This window comes from Echiichthys vipera (assembly GCF_963691815.1).
Source record: "Echiichthys vipera genome assembly, chromosome: 8".
Lineage (NCBI taxonomy): Eukaryota > Metazoa > Chordata > Actinopteri > Perciformes > Trachinidae > Echiichthys > Echiichthys vipera.
Window position 1 is genome coordinate 515,442 of NC_139833.1, and position 22,500 is coordinate 537,941.

A 22,500-nucleotide genomic window follows, 5' to 3' on the forward strand; every position below is an offset into this window, starting at 1 on the left:
GGTCCCTGAACGCCTGACGTTTCACCCATCAGGACCAATGAGGCGAGGCTGGGGGGGGGGGGGGGGTCTGAACTAGAATCACATGTTTGGGGGTTCAGGACCAGAGTTTACCGAGCCACAGGACCGAGCCTGACCCCAACACTGTGAACCTCAGCCTCTCCGTCAGTGAGTGATCCTCATGCCCGGTAAACCCGGAGTGACGGACGCGGCCCGGCAGCCAGGGGGGTCAAACTCAAACGCCGTCAAACTCAAACGTCGTCAAACTCAAACGTCGTCAAACTCAAACGTGAACTTTGTGTTTTTGGAGTTTCTCTGGACTCACGGTTTCAAAGAGCTCCTCCAGCAGCTCGTTCACTTCCTTCTCTGAAGAAGAAGAAGAAGAAGAGGAAGAGTTATCACTGAGGAGACGACAGCATCAAACACACTGGTCTGAGGTCCTGGACCAGGACCCAGGACCCAGGACCCAGGACCCAGGACCAGGTCCTGGACCAGGACCCAGGACCAGGTCCTGGACCAGGACCAGGACCCAGGACCAGGTCCTGGACCAGGACCAGGACCCAGGACTCAGCACCTACTGGTGATCTGGACGGCCCGGTCCGTCCTGTAGTCCTCCATATCAGGTTCATCCAGGTCATCAAGGAAGTTATACTCAGGGTCGTCATCGTCATCGGCCTCCTCTGAGGAAACAAGGGCTTCAGTCAGCGGAGCGGGAACAACAACAACAACAACAACAACAAGAGCAACAACAACAACAACAACAACAACAGCAACAACGACAACAACAGAAACAACAGCAACAACAACAACAACAACAACAGCAACAACAACAACAACAACAACAACAGCAACAACAACAGCAACAACAACAACAACAACAACAACAACAACAGCAGCAACAACAACAACAGAAACAACAACAACAGCAACAACAACAACAGAAACAACAGCAACAACAACAGCAACAACAACAGCAACAACAACAGAAACAACAACAACAGCAACAACAACAACAACAACAACAGCAACAACAGAAACAACAACAACAGCAACAACAACAACAACGACAACAACAACAACAGCAGGGGACCGGACCTTCACTGTCGGGGGCCATCAGACCGCGCAGCCACTTGGTCCAGCGGCGGTCCTCCTCCCGCTGGGCGGCGCTCTGCTCGTACATGTCAGCGGTGATGTCAGGAGCCAGAAGCTCCGCCTCCAGCTGACCCAGGGGCACGTTGACCAGCGGACGCTTGGAGCGCGTGCGGTACGCCAAACCGCTGGAGCCTTCATCACCTTTACCATCTTCATCTTCATCGGCTCTGCTGTCCAGAGACTGAGACAGGAAGGAGCCTGGTTACCTGGTTACAGGTGGGGCTGGTTACCTGGTTACAGGTGGGGCTGGTTACCTGGTTACAGGTGGGGCTGGTTACCTGGTTACAGGTGGGGCTGGTTACCTGGTTACAGGTGGGGCTGGTTACCTGGTTACAGGTGTAGGTGGGGCTGGTTACCTGGTTACAGGTGGGGGTGGTTACCTGGTTACAGGTGGGGGTGGTTACCTGGTTACAGGTGTTGGTGGGGGTGGTTACCTGGTTACAGGTGGGGGTGGTTACCTGGTTACAGGTGGTGTTGGTTACCTGGTTACAGGAAGGAGCCTGGTTACCTGGTTACAGGTGGGGCTGGTTACCTGGTTACAGGTGTAGGGGGGCTGGTTACCTGGTTACAGGTGTAGGGGGGCTGGTTACCTGGTTACAGGTGCAGGGGCTGGTTACCTGGTTACAGGTGTAGGTGGGGCTGGTTACCTGGTTACAGGTGTAGGTGGGGGTGGTTACCTGGTTGTAGGTGTAGGTTGGGCTGGTTACCTGGTTGTAGGTGTAGGTAGGGCTGGTTACCTGGTTGTAGGTGGGGGTGGTTACCTGGTTGTAGGTGTAGGTGGGGCTGGTTACCTGGTTGTAGGTGGGGGGGGTTACCTGGTTACAGGTGGGGGTGGTTACCTGGTTGTAGGTGTAGGTGGGGCTGCAGTCCAGCTCCTCCTCCACAGCGTTCAGTCTCTCCAGGAAGGAGGAGTCAGGGACAGGGAGGAGGTGATGAGGGGCGCTGGGGAAGGTCGTCACCTGGTCTCCCTGATGTCCTGGAGCTCTCTGAAAGACAGGTCAGAGGTCAGAGGTCAGGAGACCTGCAGGAGGTCAGAGGTCAGGGTACCTGCAGGAGGTCAGAGGTCAGGGTACCTGCAGGAGGTCAGAGGTCAGGGGACCTGCAGGAGGTCAGAGGTCAGGAGACCTGCAGGAGGTCAGAGGTCAGGGGTCAGGAGACCTGCAGGAGGTCAGAGGTCAGGGGACCTGCAGGAGGTCAGAGGTCAGGGGACCTGCAGGAGGTCAGGAGACCTGCAGGAGGTCAGAGGTCAGGGGACCTGCAGGAGGTCAGAGGTCAGGGGACCTGCAGGAGGTCAGGGGACCTGCAGGAGGTCAGAGGTCAGGGGACCTGCAGGAGGTCAGGGGACCTGCAGGAGGTCAGAGGTCAGGAGACCTGCAGGAGGTCAGGGGTCCTGCAGGAGGTCAGATTTCAGGGGACCTGCAGGAGGTCAGGGGACCTGCAGGAGGTCAGAGGTCAGGGGACCTGCAGGAGGTCAGGAGACCTGCAGGAGGTCAGAGGTCAGGGGACCTGCAGGAGGTCAGGGGACCTGCAGGGGGTCAGAGGTCAGGAGACCTGCAGGAGGTCAGAGGTCAGGGTACCTGCAGGAGGTCAGAGGTCAGGAGACCTGCAGGAGGTCAGGGGTCCTGGATGAGGTCAGAGGTCAGGAGACCTGCAGGAGGTCAGAGGTAAGGGGTCAGGGGTCAGAGGTCAGGAGACATGCAGGAGGTCAGAGGTCAGGGGACCTGCAGGAGGTCAGAGGTCAGGAGACCTGCAGGAGGTCAGGGGTCAGGAGGCCTGCAGGTCAGAGGTCAGGGTACCTGCAGGAGGTCAGAGGTCAGGAGGCCTGCAGGTCAGAGGTCAGGGGACCTGCAGGAGGTCAGGGGACCTGCAGGAGGTCAGAGGTCAGGAGACCTGCAGGAGGTCAGAGGTCAGGGGTCCTGGATGAGGTCAGAGGTCAGGAGACCTGCAAGAGGTCAGAGTACCTGCAGGAGGTCAGAGGTCAGGGGTCCTGGATGAGGTCAGAGGTCAGGAGACCTGCAGGAGGTCAGGGGGCCTGCAGGAGGTCAGAGGTCAGGGGTCCTGGATGAGGTCAGAGGTCAGGAGACCTGCAGGAGGTCAGAGGTCAGGGGGCCTGCAGGTCAGAGGTCAGGGTACCTGCAGGAGGTCAGAGGTCAGGAGACCTGCAGGAGGTCAGGGGTCAGGGGACCTGCAGGAGGTCAGAGGTCAGGGGACCTGCAGGAGGTCAGGGGACCTGCAGGAGGTCAGAGGTCAGGGGACCTGCAGGAGGTCAGAGGTCAGGAGACCTGCAGGAGGTCAGAGGTCAGGGTACCTGCAGGAGGTCAGAGGTCAGGGTACCTGCAGGAGGTCAGAGGTCAGGGGACCTGCAGGAGGTCAGAGGTCAGGAGACCTGCAGGAGGTCAGAGGTCAGGGGTCAGGAGACCTGCAGGAGGTCAGAGGTCAGGGGACCTGCAGGAGGTCAGGAGACCTGCAGGAGGTCAGAGGTCAGGGGACCTGCAGGAGGTCAGAGGTCAGGGGACCTGCAGGAGGTCAGGGGACCTGCAGGAGGTCAGAGGTCAGGGGACCTGCAGGAGGTCAGGGGACCTGCAGGAGGTCAGAGGTCAGGGGACCTGCAGGAGGTCAGGGGACCTGCAGGAGGTCAGAGGTCAGGAGACCTGCAGGAGGTCAGGGGTCCTGCAGGAGGTCAGAGGTCAGGGGACCTGCAGGAGGTCAGGGGACCTGCAGGAGGTCAGAGGTCAGGGGACCTGCAGGAGGTCAGGAGACCTGCAGGAGGTCAGAGGTCAGGGGACCTGCAGGAGGTCAGGGGACCTGCAGGGGGTCAGAGGTCAGGAGACCTGCAGGAGGTCAGAGGTCAGGGTACCTGCAGGAGGTCAGAGGTCAGGAGACCTGCAGGAGGTCAGGGGTCCTGGATGAGGTCAGAGGTCAGGAGACCTGCAGGAGGTCAGAGGTAAGGGGTCAGGGGTCAGAGGTCAGGAGACATGCAGGAGGTCAGAGGTCAGGGGACCTGCAGGAGGTCAGAGGTCAGGAGACCTGCAGGAGGTCAGGGGTCAGGAGGCCTGCAGGTCAGAGGTCAGGGTACCTGCAGGAGGTCAGAGGTCAGGGGTCAGGAGACCTGCAGGAGGTCAGGGGTCAGGAGGCCTGCAGGTCAGAGGTCAGGGTACCTGCAGGAGGTCAGAGGTCAGGGGACCTGCAGGAGGTCAGGGGACCTGCAGGAGGTCAGAGGTCAGGAGACCTGCAGGAGGTCAGAGGTCAGGGGTCCTGGATGAGGTCAGAGGTCAGGAGACCTGCAGGAGGTCAGAGGTCAGGGGGCCTGCAGGAGGTCAGAGGTCAGGGGTCCTGGATGAGGTCAGAGGTCAGGAGACCTGCAGGAGGTCAGAGGTCAGGGGGCCTGCAGGTCAGAGGTCAGGGTACCTGCAGGAGGTCAGAGGTCAGGAGACCTGCAGGAGGTCAGGGGTCAGGGGACCTGCAGGAGGTCAGAGGTCAGGGGACCTGCAGGAGGTCAGGGGACCTGCAGGAGGTCAGAGGTCAGGGGACCTGCAGGAGGTCAGAGGTCAGGGGACCTGCAGGAGGTCAGAGGTCAGAGGTCAGGGGACCTGCAGGAGGTCAGGGGACCTGCAGGAGGTCAGAGGTCAGGAGACCTGCAGGAGGTCAGGGGACCTGCAGGAGGTCAGAGGTCAGGGTACCTGCAGGAGGTCAGAGGTCAGGGGTCAGGGGACCTGCAGGAGGTCAGAGGTCAGGGGTCCTGGATGAGGTCAGAGGTCAGGCGTCAGGGTACCTGGATGAGGTCAGAGGTTAGGGGACCTGCAGGAGGTCAGGGGTCAGAGGTCAGGGGTCCTGGATGAGGTCAGAGGTCAGGGTACCTGGATGAGGTCACTGGTTCTCTGGTGAGCTGCAAGTTTGGTGTGAGAGCCCTGATGCATTCTGGGAGGTGAGGCCAAGCTGTCTGCATCACTGAGGAAGGTCTGCGCACACACACACACACACACACACATACATACACACACACACACACACACACACACACACATACATACATACATTAAGTGTATAGAATTAAAGGGGTTCTGGTTCTGGTTCTGGTTCAGGTTCTGGTTCAGGTTCTGGTTCTGGTTCTGGTTCTGTTCTGGGTCTGGGTCTGGTTCTGACTCAGTTCTGGTTCTGTTCTGGTTCTGGTTCTGGTTCTGTTCTGGGTCTGGGTCTCACCTCTTCAGCCGTGTCTTCCTCCTCCTCCTCTTCTTCGTCAGGACAGTACTCTTCATCTGAGGAGTCTTCATCGTCCTCGAGATCAATGTCCACGAACTGAGGAGGCTGCAGGCAGACAGACAGGCAGGTGAGACAGACAGGCAGGTGAGACAGACAGGCAGGGAGACAGACAGACAGGTGAGACAGACAGGTGAGACAGACAGGCAGGTGAGACAGACAGACAGGTGAGACAGACAGGCAGGTGAGACAGACAGACAGGTGAGACAGACAGACAGGTGAGAGACAGGCAGGTGAGACAGACAGACAGGTGAGACAGACAGGCAGGTGAGACAGACAGACAGGTGAGACAGACAGGTGAGACAGACAGGCAGGTGAGACAGACAGACAGGTGAGACAGACAGGTGAGACAGACAGGCAGGTGAGACAGACAGACAGGTGAGACAGACAGGCAGGTGAGACAGACAGACAGGTGAGACAGACAGGCAGGTGAGACAGACAGGCAGAGAGAGAGACAGGCAGGTGAGACAGACAGACAGGTGAGACAGACAGGCAGGGAGACAGACAGGCAGGGAGAGAGACAGGCAGGTGAGACAGACAGACAGGTGAGACAGACAGGCAGAGAGAGAGACAGGCAGGTGAGACAGACAGACAGGTGAGTCAGACAGGCAGGGAGAGAGACAGGCAGGTGAGACAGACAGACAGGTGAGACAGACAGGCAGGTGAGACAGACAGACAGGTGAGACAGACAGGCAGGTGAGACAGACAGGCAGAGAGAGACAGACAGACAGGTGAGACGGACAGGCAGGTGAGACAGACAGGCAGGGAGAGAGACAGGCAGGTGAGACAGACAGGCAGGTGAGACAGACAGGCAGGGAGAGAGACAGGCAGGAAGAGAGTCAGACAGGCAGAGAGAGACAAACAGGCAGGTGGGACAGACAGGCAGGTGAGACAGACAGGCAGGTAGAGACAGACAGGCAGGAAGAGAGTCAGACAGGCAGGTAGAGACAGACAGGCAGGTAGAGACAGACAGGCAGGGAGAGACAGACAGGCAGGGAGAGACAGACAGGCAGGGAGAGAGTCAGACAGGCAGGTAGAGACAGACAGGCAGGCAGGGAGAGAGACAGACAGGCAGGTAGAGAGACAGGCAGGTAGAGACAGACAGGCAGGTAGAGAGACAGACAGGCAGGTAGAGAGACAGACAGGTAGAGAGGTCTTCCAGCGTTAGTTTACCTTGACTGTGTCGACTGCAGACAGGCTCCAGTTCAGTGGCTGTAAGACAGACAGGTAAAGAACAGACAGACAGACAGGTGAAGGACAGACAGGCAGACAGACAGACAGGCAGACAGACAGACAGACAGACAGACAGGTAAAGGACAGACAGACAGACAGGTAAAGGACAGACAGACAGGCAGACAGACAGACAGACAGACAGACAGACAGGTAAAGGACAGACAGACAGACAGGTAAAGGACAGACAGACAGACAGGTAAAGGACAGACAGGCAGACAGACAGGTTCAGGACAGACAGGTAAAGGACAGACAGACAGGTAAAGGACAGACAGACAGACAGACAGACAGACAGGTAAAGGACAGACAGGCAGGCAGACAGACAGGTAAAGGGCAGACAGACAGGCAGACAGACAGGTTAAGGACAGACAGACAGACAGGTAAAGGACAGACAGACAGGTAAAGGACAGTCAGGCACCAGCGTGTACGGTCTTAAAGGACCAGAGAGGATTGTGGGAGGTGGAGTTCACCTGTCCCTGCTGAACGGCCTGTTTCAGTCTGGACCGGGTCATCTTGGGCTCCTGGTGAGAGACAGACAGGTGAGAGACAGACAGACAGGTGAGAGACAGACAGACAGGTGAGAGACAGACAGGTGAGAGACAGACAGACAGGTGAGAGACAGACAGGTGAGAGACATACAGGTGAGAGAGAGACAGGTGAGAGAGAGACAGATGAGAGAGAGAGACAGGTCAGAGAGAGACAGGTGAGAGAGAGACAGGTGAGAGAGAGACAGGTGAGAGACAGACAGGTGAGAGAGAGAGACAGGTCAGAGACTGGTCTCAGACTGGTCCCTGGTCTCAGTCTGGTCCTGGTCCCTGGTCTCAGACTGGTCCTGGTCTCAGTCTGGTCCAGGTCCTGGTCCTGGTCCAGGTCCTGGTCTGATGGGGGTCACTTACGAACATGGGCAGGTCCTGAGTGTCTCTGATGGCAGCTTTCATCATGGCCACCACACGTTCATGGGTGATGACCTCCTGACACACACACACACACACACACACACACACACACACACACACACACACACACACACACACACACACACACACACACACACACACACACACACACACACACACACACACACACACACACACACACACACACACACACACACACACACACAGAAAATAAACAGATATAATCAGAGCTTCCTGTTGACATGTGTGTGTGTGTGTGTCTCTGTGTGTCCCTGTGTGTCCCTGTGTGTGTGTGTGTTGAAGTGGGTGTGTGTGTGTGTCCCTGTGTGTGTGTGTGTGTGTGTGTGTGTGTGTGTGTGTGTGTCTCTGCCTGTGTGTGTGTGTGTGTGTGTGACTCACGTGCAGGATGGCGCGCACGTTGCTGCTCGTCAGGTTGTGTTGTCTGGACGTTCGGTCGAGGTCTGAGTCCAGTCGCCCCAGCTCGTCCTCGCTGGTCGTCACGGTGACGGACGACTTTAGCCACGCCCCCTCTGTGATGTCACAGGGGGCCGTCTCTGCGTCCGTCCGCACGCACTTGGACCCCAGAGGACAGACGTCGTCCTGGGCCGGGCGCCGCCGCGGCCCCCGCTGAAACACACGGCTCTGTTCACTGACCCGGGTTAACTTATTCTGACCCGGGTTAACTTATACTGACCCGGGTTAACTTATACTAACCCGGGTTAACTGACCCGGGTTAACTGATACTGACCCGGGTTAACTGACCCGGGTTAACTGATACTGACCCAGGTTAACTTATACTGACCCGGGTTAACTGACTCTGTTTAACTGACCCGGGTTACCTGACTCTGTTTAACTGACCCGGGTTAACTTATACTGACCCGGGTTAACTTTTACTGACCCGGGTTAACTTTTACTGACCCGGGTTAACTGATACTGACCCGGGTTAACTGTCCCGGGTTAACTTATACTGACCCGGGTTAACTTATACTGACCCGGGTTAACTTATACTGACCCGGGTTAACTGACTCAGTTTAACTGACCCGGGTTACCTGACTCTGTTTAACTGACCCGGGTTACCTGACTCTGTTTAACTGACCCGGGTTAACTTATACTGACCCGGGTTAACTTTTACTGACCCGGGTTAACTTTTACTGACCCGGGTTAACTGATACTGACCCGGGTTAACTGTCCCGGGTTAACTTATACTGACCCGGGTTAACTTATACTGACCCGGGTTAACTTTTACTGACCCGGGTTAACTTTTACTGACCCGGGTTAACTGATACTGACCCGGGTTAACTGTCCCGGGTTAACTTTTACTGACCCGGGTTAACTTTTACTGACCCGGGTTAACTGATACTGACCCGGGTTAACTGTCCCGGGTTAACTTATACTGACCCGGGTTAACTTATACTAACCCGGGTTAACTGATACTGACCCGGGTTAACTTATACTGACCCGGGTTAACTGATACTGACCCGGGTTAACTGATACTGACCCGGGTTAACTGTCCCGGGTTAACTTTTACTGACCCGGGTTAACTGATACTGACCCGGGTTAACTGTCCCGGGTTAACTTATACTGACCCGGGTTAACTTATACTGACCCGGGTTAACTGTCCCGGGTCAGTATCAGTTAACCCGGGTTAACTGATACTGACCCGGGTTAACTGACCCGTGTTAACTTATACTGACCCGGGTTAACTTATACTGACCCGGGTTAACTGACCCGGGTTAACTGTCCCGGGTTAACTTATACTGACCCGGGTTAACTTATACTGACCCGGGTTAATTTTCCCGGGTCAGTATCAGTTAACCCGGGTTAACTGATACTGACCCGGGTTACCTGATACTGACCCGGGTTAACTGACCCGGGTTACCTGATACTGACCCGGGTTAACTGACTCAGTTTAACTGACCCGGGTTAAATGACTCAGTTTAACTGACCCGGGTTACCTGACTCTGTTTAACTGACCCGGGTTAACTGACTCTGTTTAACTAACCCGGGTTAAATGACTCTGTTTAACTGACCCGGGTTAAATGACTGTTTAACTGACCCAGGTTAACTGACTCTGTTTAACTAACCCGGGTTAAATGACTCTGTTTAACTGACCCGGGTTAAATGACTGTTTAACTGACCCGGGTTAAATGACTGTTTAACTAACCCGGGTTAAATGACTCTGTTTAACTGACCCGGGTTAAATGACTGTTTAACTGACCCGGGTTAAATGACTGTTTAACTGACCCAGGTTAACTGACCCGGGTTAACTGACCCTGTTTAACTGACCCGGGTTAAATGGTAACATCTAAACATAATAGCAGGGAGCTAAAGGTAGCTACGCTAGCACCGATCTGAGCATGCGCAGTGTCTGTTCCTGTGTTGTGTCTGAGGCGCGAGCGCCGTCCGTTAAAAACGTTCCTGTTTAAATAAAGTGAAGAGCGTGAACGGTTACCTTCACAGTGACGTCACTGTCCATGGTTACTGCGTCATTCCAGCTCCGTTAGCATGGTAGCTCCGTTAGCATGGTAGCGCTCTTGCATGGTAGCGCCGTTAGCCGAGTCTGTTTCCGCCAACAACAACAAAACTTCCGGCCTTCCGGAGTCCTTCAGAATAAGAGCGGAGCGGCCCGAGTCCTTCAGAATAAGAGCGGAGCGTTCCGAGTCCTTCAGAATAAGAGCGGAGCGGCCCGAGTCCTTCAGAATAAGAGCGGAGCGGCCCGAGTCCTTCAGAATAAGAGCGGAGCGGCCCGAGTCCTTCAGAATAAGAGCGGAGCGGACCGAGTCCTTCAGAATAAGAGCGGAGCGTCATTGTCCACAGCGCCACCTGCAGCTCCGGAGGGAGTTTCATCTCATACAGCTATTAGAGACTGTTTAAATATATTAATATTTATAATATTTAAACAGTCTAATATCTGTATATTAGACTGTTTAAGTATATAAATGATAAATATGAGATGATATAATTAAAGATGTTCTCTCTTTAAACGGATGACTCATCACTCATTGGATATTTATGTTATATTAATAATCTACTCTTCTTATTTACAACTTAATCCACATTTTAGTGCAATTATTGAATTTAACTGTTAAAGTCTTTTATCATCAGCCGTATGAAACACGATGGTGTTTACAGTCCAACATCATTATATTATTATTATTATTTGTTCCTATTCGTCCTCGCCTCAGTTCTCTCCTCTGATCTGAGTTTATTTTGTTCTTATTCTTCTTTATCTCTATGAAGTTTATTAATTATTTATTTATTTATAAGTTTATTATTTTCCGTCTTTATTGTTTTTCTGACGCTGTAGAAAGTTCAAACAAAGTTTCAAAATAAAAGAAACGTTTCAATCCTTTTATTTTGGCGTTCAGAGCAGCACCAGCATCCGTCCGGTGCAGATGGCGGCGGCGGAGGCGGTGAGCTCGTGGCGGCGGTGAGCTCGTGGCGGCGGCGTCCGTCAGTCCGTGTTGATGTTCTGCTGCTGGCAGCGTGAGATCAACTTGGTGACGAGCTTCTGCAGAACCTCGGCCCTCATCTTACTGGTCTGCAGAACCTCCTCGTGGTTCACCTTCTCCTCCCGACTGTAGTCCAGAGACACCTGCAGAGAACCGGGTCAGAACCGGGTCAGACCGGGTCAGTCCGGGTCAGTGTGGGTCAGACTGGGTCAGTGCGGGTCGGTCCGGGTCAGTCCGGTTCAGTCCGGGTCGGTCCGGGTCAGTCCGGGTCAGTCCAGGTCAGCCCGGGTCAGTCCGGGTCAGTCCGGGTCAGTCCGGGTCAGTCTGGGTCGGTCCGGCTCAGTCCGGGTCGGTCCGGGTCGGTCCGGGTCCACCCTCTGGGTTGCTGTTTGAATAATTACCATGTTGGTGATGAGGGACAGACCCAGAACCGGAGTCCACAGTGTTTCGCCACCGTCACCTCAGGAACCGTGCTCATGCCTGAGGACAAGGGAAGTGTGACATCATCAGACCGCCTCAAGGACCACTAGAACCTCATTAAGGACCACTAGAACCTCCTGAAGGACCACTAGAACTTCATTAAGGACCACTAGAACCTCCTCAAGGACCACTAAGGCCTCCTCAAGGACCACAAGAACCTCCTCAAGGACCACTAGAACCTCCTCAAGGACCACTAGAACCTCGTTAAGGACCACTAGACCCTCGTTAAGGACCACTAGAACCTCCTAAAGGACCACTAGAACCTCGTTAAGAACGACTAGAACCTCGTTAAGGACCACTAGAACCTCCTCAAGGACCACTAGAACCTCGTTAAGGACCACTAGAACCTCGTTAAGGACCACTAGACCCTCCTAAGGGACCACTAGAACCTAGTTAAGAACGACTAGAACCTCGTTAAGGACCACTAGAACCTCCTAAGGGACCACTAGAACCTCGTTAAGAACGACTAGAACCTCGTTAAGGACCACTAGAACCTCCTAAAGGACCACTAGAACCCCCTTAAGAACCACTAGACCCTCGTTAAGACCACTAGAACCTCCTAAGGGACCACTAGAACCTCCTCAAGGACCACTAGACCCTCCTTAAGGACCACTAGACCCTCCTGAAGGACCTCTAGACCCTCCTGAGGACCTCTAGACCCAAGGACCATTAGACCCTCATAAAGAACCTCTAGACCCTCCTGAGGACCTCTAGACCCTCCTTAAGGACCACTAGACCCTCCTGAAGGACCTCTAGACCCTCCTGAAGGACCTCTAGACCCTCCTGAGGACCCCCTCATCAGACCATCGCCCCCCCCTGGAGTCTTACCCACGGAGTCGCAGCCCAGGATCCGCAGCATCCGGGCCTCGGCGATGGTTTCAAAGTTGGGTCCGCTGACCATGCAGAACACGCCCTCTCTGATGAAGTCGCTGCAGCCGAGGGCGGCGCCCACGTCCAACGCCACCCGCCGCAGGTCCTTACTGTACGCGTCAGACATGCACGGGAACCGGATCCCAAAGCTGCAGGGAGACAGGCAGGGAGACAGGCAGGAGACAGGCAGGCAGTCAGAGAGACAGACAGACAGGTCAGAGAGACAGACAGGTGCAGGCAGGGAGACAGGCAGGGAGACAGGCAGGCAGTCAGAGAGACAGACAGGTGCAGGCAGGGAGACAGGCAGGGAGACAGGCAGGAGACAGGCAGGGAGACAGGGAGGGAGACAGACAGGCAGGGAGACAGGCAGGGAGACAGGCAGGGAGACAGGGAGGGAGACAGGAGGGAGACAGGCAGGGAGGGAGACAGGCAGGGAGACAGGCAGGAGACAGGCAGGCAGGGAGACAGGGAGGGAGACAGGCAGGAGACAGGCAGGGAGACAGGCAGGCAGGGAGACAGGGAGGGAGACAGGGAGGGAGACAGGCAGGGAGACAGGGAGGGAGACAGGGAGGGAGACAGGCAGGGAGACAGACAGGGAGACAGGGAGACAGGCAGGGAGACAGACAGGGAGACAGGGAGACAGGCAGGGAGACAGGGAGGGAGACAGGGAGACAGACAGGGAGACAGACAGGGAGACAGGCAGGGAGACAGGCAGAGAGACAGGGAGACAGGCAGGGAGACAGACAGGGAGACAGGGAGACAGGCAGGGAGACAGGCAGAGAGACAGGCAGAGAGACAGGGAGACAGGCAGGGAGACAGGCAGGGAGAGAGACAGGGAGACAGGCAGGGAGACAGGGAGGGAGACAGGCAGGGAGACAGGCAGGGAGACAGGGAGACAGGCAGGGAGACAGGCAGGGAGAGAGACAGGGAGACAGGCAGGGAGACAGGGAGGGAGACAGGCAGGGAGACAGGCAGGCAGGGAGACAGGCAGGGAGACAGGTCAGAGAGACAGACAGGTGCAGGCAGGTGTGCTGTGTGGTGTGTGGCGGTGCCTGTCTCACCGCTCGTCGTTGGGCCCACACAGCGGGTGCTGTCCGGCGAAGCCCGGCAGGTTGATGTGGTCTTTGATGATCATGATGTCACCGACCTTAAAGTCCGGGCAGATCCCCCCGGAGGCGTTCGTCACCAGCACCGACTCCACCCCCATCAGCTTAAAGATCCGCACGGGGAACGTCACCTGAGACAGGCAGAGAGAGAGACAGGCAGGCAGGGAGGGAGACAGGCAGGGAGGGAGACAGGCAGGGAGGGAGACAGGCAGGCAGGGAGGGAGGGAGAGAGACAGGCAGGGAGACAGGCAGAGAGAGAGGGAGACAGGCAGAGAGGGAGAGAGACAGGCAGAGAGAGAGGGAGACAGGCAGAGAGAGAGGGAGACAGGCAGGCAGGGAGGGAGACAGGCAGAGAGAGAGGGAGACAGGCAGGGAGAGAGGGAGGGAGACAGGCAGGGAGGGAGGGAGACAGGCAGGGAGAGAGGGAGGGAGACAGGCAGAGAGAGAGGGAGACAGGCAGGGAGACAGGGAGGGAGACAGGCAAAGAGGGAGAGAGACAGGCAGGGAGGGAGACAGGCAGGGAGACAGGCAGGGAGGGAGGGAGGGAGACAGGCAGGGAGGGAGAGAGGGAGACAGGCAGGGAGACAGGCAGGGAGGGAGGGAGACAGGCAGGGAGGGAGGGAGACAGGCAGGGAGGGAGGGAGACAGGGAGGGAGGGAGGGAGACAGGCAGGGAGACAGGCAGAGAGGGAGGGAGACAGGCAGGGAGGGAGGGAGGGAGACAGGCAGGGAGGGAGGGAGGGAGACAGGCAGGCAGGGAGGGAGACAGGCAGGGAGGGAGGGAGACAGGCAGAGAGGGAGGGAGACAGGCAGGGAGGGAGGGAGACAGGGAGGGAGGGAGGGAGACAGGCAGGGAGGGAGGGAGACAGGCAGACAGGGAGGGAGACAGGCAGAGAGGGAGGGAGACAGGCAGGGAGGGAGGGAGACAGGGAGGGAGGGAGGGAGACAGGCAGGGAGGGAGGGAGACAGGCAGACAGGGAGGGAGACAGGCAGGGAGGGAGGGAGACAGGGAGGGAGGGAGGGAGACAGGCAGGGAGGGAGGGAGACAGGCAGACAGGGAGGGAGACAGGCAGGGAGGGAGGGAGACAGGGAGGCAGGGAGGGAGACATGCAGGGAGGCAGGCAGGCAGGGAGGGAGAGAGACAGGCAGGGAGGGAGAGAGACAGGCAGGGAGGGAGACAGGCAGGCAGGGAGACAGGGAGGGAGACAGGGAGGGAGACAGGGAGGGAGACAGGAAGACAGGTCTTCAGAGGTCTTGGTGGGACACACGGTATCTCATTTGGTGAAGTGAGACAGAATGAGGACAGGAGAGAGACAGACAGGCAGAGGACAGGAGAGACAGACAGGACGAGGACAGGAGAGACAGACAGGACGAGGACAGGAGAGACAGACAGGCTGAGGACAGGAGAGACAGACAGGAGGAGGACAGGAGAGACAGGACAGGACAGAGGACAGGAGAGACAGACAGGCTGAGGACAGGAGAGACAGACAGGATGAGGACAGGAGAGACAGACAGGATGAGGACAGGAGAGACAGACAGGATGAGGACAGGAGAGACAGACAGAATGAGGACAGGAGAGACAGACAGGACGAGGACAGGAGAGACAGACAGGCTGAGGACAGGAGAGACAGACAGGAGGAGGACAGGAGAGACAGACAGGACGAGGACAGGAGAGACAGACAGGCTGAGGACAGGAGAGACAGACAGGATGAGGACAGGAGAGACAGACAGGACGAGGACAGGAGAGACAGACAGAATGAGGACAGGAGAGACAGACAGGCTGAGGACAGGAGAGACAGACAGAATGAGGACAGGAGAGACAGACAGGACGAGGACAGGAGAGACAGACAGGATGAGGACGGAGAGACAGACAGAATGAGGACAGGAGAGACAGACAGGATGAGGACAGGAGAGACAGACAGGACGAGGACAGGAGAGACAGACAGGATGAGGACAGGAGAGACAGACAGGACGAGGACAGGAGAGACAGACAGGATGAGGACAGGAGAGACAGACAGAATGAGGACAGGAGAGGACAGACAGGCTGAGGACAGGAGAGACAGACAGGATGAGGACAGGAGACAGAGACAGGACAGGATTGAGGACAGGAGAGACAGACAGGATGAGGACAGGAGAGACAGACAGGACGAGGACAGGAGAGACAGACAGGATGAGGACAGGAGAGACAGACAGGGACGAGGACAGGAGAGACAGACAGGATGAGGACATGAGAGACAGACAGGATGAGGACAGGAGAGACAGACAGAATGAGGACAGGAGAGACAGACAGGACGAGGGACAGGAGAGACAGACAGGATGAGGACAGGAGAGACAGACAGGCTGAGGACAGGAGAGACAGACAGGAGGAGGACAGGAGAGACAGACAGGAGGAGGACAGGAGAGACAGACAGGCTGAGGACAGGAGAGACAGACAGGAGGAGGACAGGAGAGACAGACAGGCTGAGGACAGGAGAGACAGACAGGATGAGGACAGGAGAGACAGACAGGAGGAGACAGGAGAGACAGACAGGACGAGGACAGGAGAGACAGACAGGCTGAGGACAGGAGAGACAGACAGGAGGAGGACAGGAGAGACAGACAGGATGAGGACAGGAGAGACAGACAGGCTGAGGACAGGAGAGACAGACAGGCTGAGGACAGGAGAGACAGACAGGAGGAGGACAGGAGAGACAGACAGGAGGAGGACAGGAGAGACAGACAGGACGAGGACAGGAGAGACAGACAGGCTGAGGACAGGAGAGACAGACAGGAGGAGGACAGGAGAGACAGACAGGACGAGGACAGGAGAGACAGACAGGCTGAGGACAGGAGAGACAGACAGGCTGAGGACAGGAGAGACAGACAGGACGAGGACAGGAGAGACAGACAGGACGAGGACAGGAGAGACAGACAGGCTGAGGACAGGAGAGACAGACAGGACGAGGACAGGAGAGACAGACAGGCTGAGGACAGGAGAGACAGACAGGAGGAGGACAGGAGAGACAGACAGGCTGAGGACAGGAGAGACAGACAGGACGAGGACAGGAGAGACAGACAGGCTGAGGACAGGAGAGACAGACAGGACGAGGACAGGAGAGACAGACAGGACGAGGACAGGAGAGACAGACAGGCTGAGGACAGGAGAGACAGACAGGACGAGGACAGGAGAGACAGACAGGCTGAGGACAGGAGAGACAGACAGGACGAGGACAGGAGAGACAGACAGGCTGAGGACTCACCTGGCAGAGAGAGTAACCTTCGTACAGGTGGAAGTGTCCCTGCATGAAGACACAGGGAGTGTCCTCGACCGTCCCGAACACCAGGCAGCCTTCATGACCCGCCACTGAGAGACAGACAGGTGAGAGACAGACAGGTGAGAGACAGACAGGTGAGAGAGAGACAGGTGAGAGGCAGACAGGTGAGGGAGGCAGGTGAGAGAGAGACAGGTGAGAGGCAGACAGGTGAGACAGGCAGGTGAGAGACAAACAGGTGAGACAGGCAGGTGAGAGACAAACAGGTGAGACAGGCAGGTGAGAGACAGACAGGTGAGGGAGGCAGGTGAGAGAGAGACAGGTGAGAGGCAGACAGGTGAGACAGGCAGGTGAGAGGCAGACAGGTGAGACAGGCAGGTGAGAGACAAACAGGTGAGACAGGCAGGTGAGAGACAGACAGGTGAGGGAGGCAGGTGAGAGAGAGACAGGTGAGAGGCAGACAGGTGAGACAGGCAGGTGAGAGGCAGACAGGTGAGACAGGCAGGTGAGAGACAAACAGGTGAGACAGGCAGGTGAGAGACCGACAGGTGAGAGAGAGACAGGTGAGAGACAGACAGGTGAGAGACAGACAGGTGAGACAGACAGGTGAGAGACAGACAGGTGAGAGACAGCAGACAGACAGGATAGAGACAGACAGGTGAGACAGACAGGAGACAGACAGACAGGTGAGAGACAGACAGGTGAGAGACAGACAGGAGACAGACAGACAGGTGAGAGACAGACAGGTGAGAGACAGACAGGAGACAGACAGACAGGTGAGAGACAGACAGGTGAGAGACAGACAGGAGACAGACAGACAGGTGAGAGACAGACAGGTGAGACAGACAGGTGAGAGACAGACAGCAGACAGACAGACAGGAGACAGACAGACAGGTGAGAAACAGGGGAGAGACAGACAGGTGAGACACAGACAGGAGACAGACAGACAGGTGAGAGACAGACAGGTGAGAGACGGACAGACAGACAGGTGAGAGACAGACAGGTGAGAGAGAGACAGGTGAGAGACAGACTGGTGAGAGACAGACTGGTGAGAGACAGACATGTGAGAGAGAGACAGGTGAGACAGACAGGTGAGAGACAGACAGGAGCGGGACCCGTCTCACCTGTGCTGACGGGGAAGTTGGGGATGTCCTGGTACCTGAACGTCTGTTTGTCTGCAGCTCGATCGGCCAAGAGTCCGAGTCCTGAGCCACAGATCACTGCCACCTTAGGACGGTGGCTGGTCTGCTCCAGCAGCCAACCGGTGGTCAGGTTATAGTCCTCAAAGGAGCAGCAGCTGGGGGGGGGGGGACAGGGGGCAGGGTCAGTGAGGGGGGGGCAGGGTCACTGAGGGGGGGCAGGGTCAGTGAGGGGGGGCAGGGTCACTACTGAGGGGGGGCAGGGTCACTGAGGGGGGGGCAGGGTCACTGAGGGGGGGCAGGGTCACTACTGAGGGGGGGCAGGGTCACTGAGGGGGGGCAGGGTCACTACTGAGGGGGGGCAGGGTCACTACTGAGGGGGGGCAGGGTCACTGAGGGGGGACAGGGTCACTACTGAGGGGGGACAGGGTCACTACTGAGGGGGGACAGGGTCACTACTGAGGGGGGGCAGGGTCAGTGAGGGGGGACAGGGTCACTACTGAGGGGGGACAGGGGGACAGGGTCAGTGAGGGGGGGCAGGGTCACTACTGAGGGGGGGCAGGGTCACTGAGGGGGGGCAGGGTCACTGCTGAGGGGGGGCAGGTTCACTGAGGGGGGGACAGGGTCACTGCTGGGGTGGCAGGGTCACTGAGGGGGGGGCAGGGTCACTGAGGGGGGGGCAGGGTCAGTGAGGGGGGGACAGGGTCACTGAGGGGGGACAGGGGGACAGGGTCACTGAGGGGGGGCAGGGTCACTGAGGGGGGGCAGGGGGACAGGGTCAGTGAGGGGGGGCAGGGTCACTACTGAGGGGGGGCAGGGTCACTGAGGGGGGACAGGGTCACTGAGGGGGGGCAGGGTCACTGAGGGGGGGACAGGGTCACTGGGGGGGGACGGGGTCACTGAGGGGGGGACGGGGTCACTGAGGGGGGGACAGGGTCACTGAGGGGGGGGCAGGGGGGACAGGATCACTAAGGGGGGCAGGGTCACTGAGGGGGGACAGGGTCACTACTGAGGGGGGACAGGGGGGGCAGGGTCACTGAGGGGGGGCAGGGTCACTGAGGGGGGGACAGGGTCACTGAGGGGGGACAGGGTCACTGAGGGGGGGACAGGGTCACTGAGGGGGGACAGGGTCACTGAGGGGGGACAGGGGGGGCAGGGTCACTGAGGGGGGGGCAGGGTCACTGAGGGGGGACAGGGTCACTACTGAGGGGGGACAGGGGGGGCAGGGTCACTGAGGGGGGGGCAAGGTCACTGAGGGGGGACAGGGGGGGCAGGGTCACTGAGGGGGGGCAGGGTCACTGAGGGGGGACAGGGGGGGCAGGGTCACTGAGGGGGGGGCAGGGTCACTGAGGGGGGACAGGGGGGGCAGGTTCACTGAGGGGGGGCAGGGTCACTGAGGGGGGGGCAGGGTCACTGAGGGGGGACAGGGGGGGCAGGGTCACTGAGGGGGGGGCAGAACCTCGGAGGACACGTCTCCGTAAAGAAAGACTCATGTAGCCGGGAGCTCGAGCTGCTAGCTGCTAGCTGCTAGCTGTTAGCCTGCGGCCATTTTATCTGCCGAGGGAGTTCAGTCATGTGATCAGCGTCTGTGTTCACATCGCTCCCAGAGCGAACGGGAGTCACTGCCTGAGACTCAGCACCCTGAGGCGTTTACCATCGTCTCTGGGGACTTTAATCACGCAACTTTGCACTCTACTTTACTGTCCCACCAGAGGACGCTTACAGAGCGACCCCCCCCCCCCCACTGGGGAAGTCTGGTCACAACCTGGTTCACCTACAGCCACTGTTGACCCCCCCCCCCCCCCGGGTGACCCCTCGCACCATCAGGAGGTGGTCCCCGGAGATGGAAAGTGCCCTGAGGGACTGTTCCAACACCACAGTCTGGGACGTGCTGATCCACCCGCACTGTGAGGACACAGAGGGGGGGACACAGAGGGGGGGACACAGAGGGGGGGACACAGAGGGTCTGACGGGGACCTGAACTTCTGTCCAGACGTGGTCTCCCCTGTCAAGACTGTCCGCTGTTACCGTAACAACAAGCCGTGGGTAACACCGGAAGTTAAGGCTGTCCTCAACAAGAAGAAGGAGCAGGGACAGGGAGGCCATGAAGGCAGCACAGCAGGAGGTGAAGCACTGTGTGAGGGAAGCTGAGGACAGCTACAGGAGAAAGGTGGAGCAGCAGCTGAGGACAGCTACAGGAGAAAGGTGGAGCAGAAGCTGAGGACAGCTACAGGAGAAAGGTGGAGCAGAAGCTGAGGACAGCTACAGGAGAAAGGTGGAGCAGAAGCTACGGACAGCTACAGGAGAAAGGTGGAGCAGAAGCTGAGGACAGCTACAGGAGAAAGGTGGAGCAGAAGCTAAGGACAGCTACAGGAGAAAGGTGGAGCAGAAGCTGAGGACAGCTACAGGAGAAAGGTGGAGCAGGAGCTGAGGACAGCTACAGGAGAAAGGTGTAGCAGGAGCTGAGGACAGCTACAGGAGAAAGGTGGAGCAGAAGCTGAGGACAGCTACAGGAGAAAGGTGGAGCAGGAGCTGAGGACAGCTACAGGAGAAAGGTGGAGCAGAAGCTGAGGACAGCTACAGGAGAAAGGTGGAGCAGGAGCTGAGGACAGCTACAGGAGAAAGGTGGAGCAGAAGCTGAGGACAGCTACAGGAGAAAGGTGGAGCAGCAGCTGAGGACAGCTACAGGAGAAAGGTGGAGCAGAAGCTGAGGACAGCTACAGGAGAAAGGTGGAGCAGAAGCTGAGGACAGCTACAGGAGAAAGGTGGAGCAGAAGCTGAAGACAGCTACAGGAGAAAGGTGGAGCAGAAGCTGAGGACAGCTACAGGAGAAAGGTGGAGCAGGAGCTGAGGACAGCTACAGGAGAAAGGTGGAGCAGAAGCTGAGGACAGCTACAGGAGAAAGGTGGAGCAGAAACTGAGGACAGCTACAGGAGGAAGGTGGAGCAGAAGCTGAGGGAAAACCACATGGTGGAGGTCTGGGAAGGTGGAGGACCATCACAGGTCACAACTCAAAGAGCTACAGGGGGGACAATGGAGGGAGCGAACCAGCTGAATGACTTCTTCAACAGGTTTAACCCTGAGACCCTGACACCCTGAGACCCTGAGACCCTGAGACCATGACACCATGACACCCTGAGACCCTGACACCCTGAGACCATGACACCCTGAGACCATGACACCCTGAGACCCTGAGACCCTGACACCCTGAGACCATGACACCCTGAGACCATGACACCCTGAGACCCTGAGACCCTGACACCCTGACACCCTGAGACCCTGACACCCTGAGACCATGAGACCCTGACACCCTGAGACCATGACACCCTGAGACCCTGACACCCTGAGACCATGACACCCTGAGACCATGACACCCTGAGACCATGACACCCTCAGACCCTGAGACCCTGACACCCTGAGACCCTGACACCCTGAGACCCTGAGACCCTGACACCCCGAGACCATGACACCCTGAGACCATGACACCCTGAGACCCTGACACCATGACACCCTCAGACCCTGAGACCCTGAGACCATGACACCCTGAGACCCTGACACCCTGAGACCATGACACCCTGAGACCCTGAGACCCTGAGACCATGACACCCTGAGACCCTGAGACCATGACACCCTGAGACCATGACACCCTCAGACCCTGAGACCCTGACACCCTGAGACCATGACACCCTGAGACCATGACACCCTGAGACCATGACACCCTGAGACCATGACACCATGACACCCTGAGACCATGACACCCTGAGACCCTGACACCCTGAGACCCTGACACCCTGAGACCATGACACCCTGAGACGCTGACACCCTGAGACGCTGACACCCTGAGACCCTGACACCGTGAGACCATGACACCCTGAGACCATGAGACCATGACACCCTGAGACCATGACACCCTGAGACCCTGACACCCTGAGACCATGACACCCTGAGACCCTGACACCCTGAGACCCTGACACCATGAGACCATGACACCCTGACACCCTGAGACCCTGACACCATGACACCCTGAGACCCTGACACCATGAGACCATGACACCTTGAGACCCTGACACCCTGAGACCCTGACACCCTGAGACCCTGAGACCATGACACCCTGAGACCCTGACACCCTGAGACCATGACACCCTGAGACCATGACACCCTGAGACCCTGACACCCTGAGACCATGACACCCTGACACCCTGAGACCATGACACCCTGAGACCCTGACACCCTGAGACCATGACACACTGAGACCATGAGACCCTGAGACCCTGAGACCCTGAGACCATGACACCCTGAGACCATGACACCCTGACACCCTGAGACCCTGACACCCTGACACCCTGACACCCTGAGACCATGACACCCTGAGACCCTGACACCCTGACACCCTGAGACCCTGATACCATGACACCCTGAGACCCTGACACCCTGAGACCATGACACCATGACACCCTGAGACCATGACACCCTGAGACCCTGACACCCTGAGACCCTGACACCCTGAGACCATGACACCCTGAGACCCTGACACCCTGAGACCATGACACCCTGAGACCCTGACACCCTGAGACCATGACACCCTGAGACCATGACACCCTGAGACCATGACACCCTGAGACCCTGACACCCTGAGACCATGACACCCTG

At 57.6% G+C, this 22,500-nt stretch overlaps 2 protein-coding genes across 2 annotated transcripts in view; both read right to left on the reverse strand.

Annotated features, from left to right (window-relative positions):
• LOC310950049 (GON-4-like protein) overlaps positions 1-10,124 on the reverse strand; it is a 29,377-nt gene extending 19,253 nt beyond the window's left edge. Inside the window, 11 exon segments of the mRNA XM_083917713.1 lie at positions 323-363; positions 576-677; positions 1,093-1,330; positions 1,989-2,135; positions 5,007-5,108; positions 5,350-5,454; positions 6,580-6,618; positions 7,107-7,157; positions 7,533-7,607; positions 7,953-8,180; positions 10,006-10,124. Of these exon segments, the coding sequence (XP_083773839.1) occupies positions 323-363; positions 576-677; positions 1,093-1,330; positions 1,989-2,135; positions 5,007-5,108; positions 5,350-5,454; positions 6,580-6,618; positions 7,107-7,157; positions 7,533-7,607; positions 7,953-8,180; positions 10,006-10,029 (1,152 nt within the window). The 5' untranslated portion in view covers positions 10,030-10,124.
• Positions 10,125-11,007: 883 nt separating this feature from the next.
• pnp4b (purine nucleoside phosphorylase 4b) overlaps positions 11,008-22,500 on the reverse strand; it is a gene marked incomplete at both ends in the record, with an annotated part of 14,253 nt that continues 2,760 nt past the window's right edge. Inside the window, 7 exon segments of the mRNA XM_083917715.1 lie at positions 11,008-11,148; positions 11,407-11,438; positions 11,441-11,485; positions 12,314-12,504; positions 13,417-13,592; positions 16,700-16,803; positions 17,836-18,008. Coding sequence (XP_083773841.1) covers positions 11,008-11,148; positions 11,407-11,438; positions 11,441-11,485; positions 12,314-12,504; positions 13,417-13,592; positions 16,700-16,803; positions 17,836-18,008 — 862 coding nt within the window.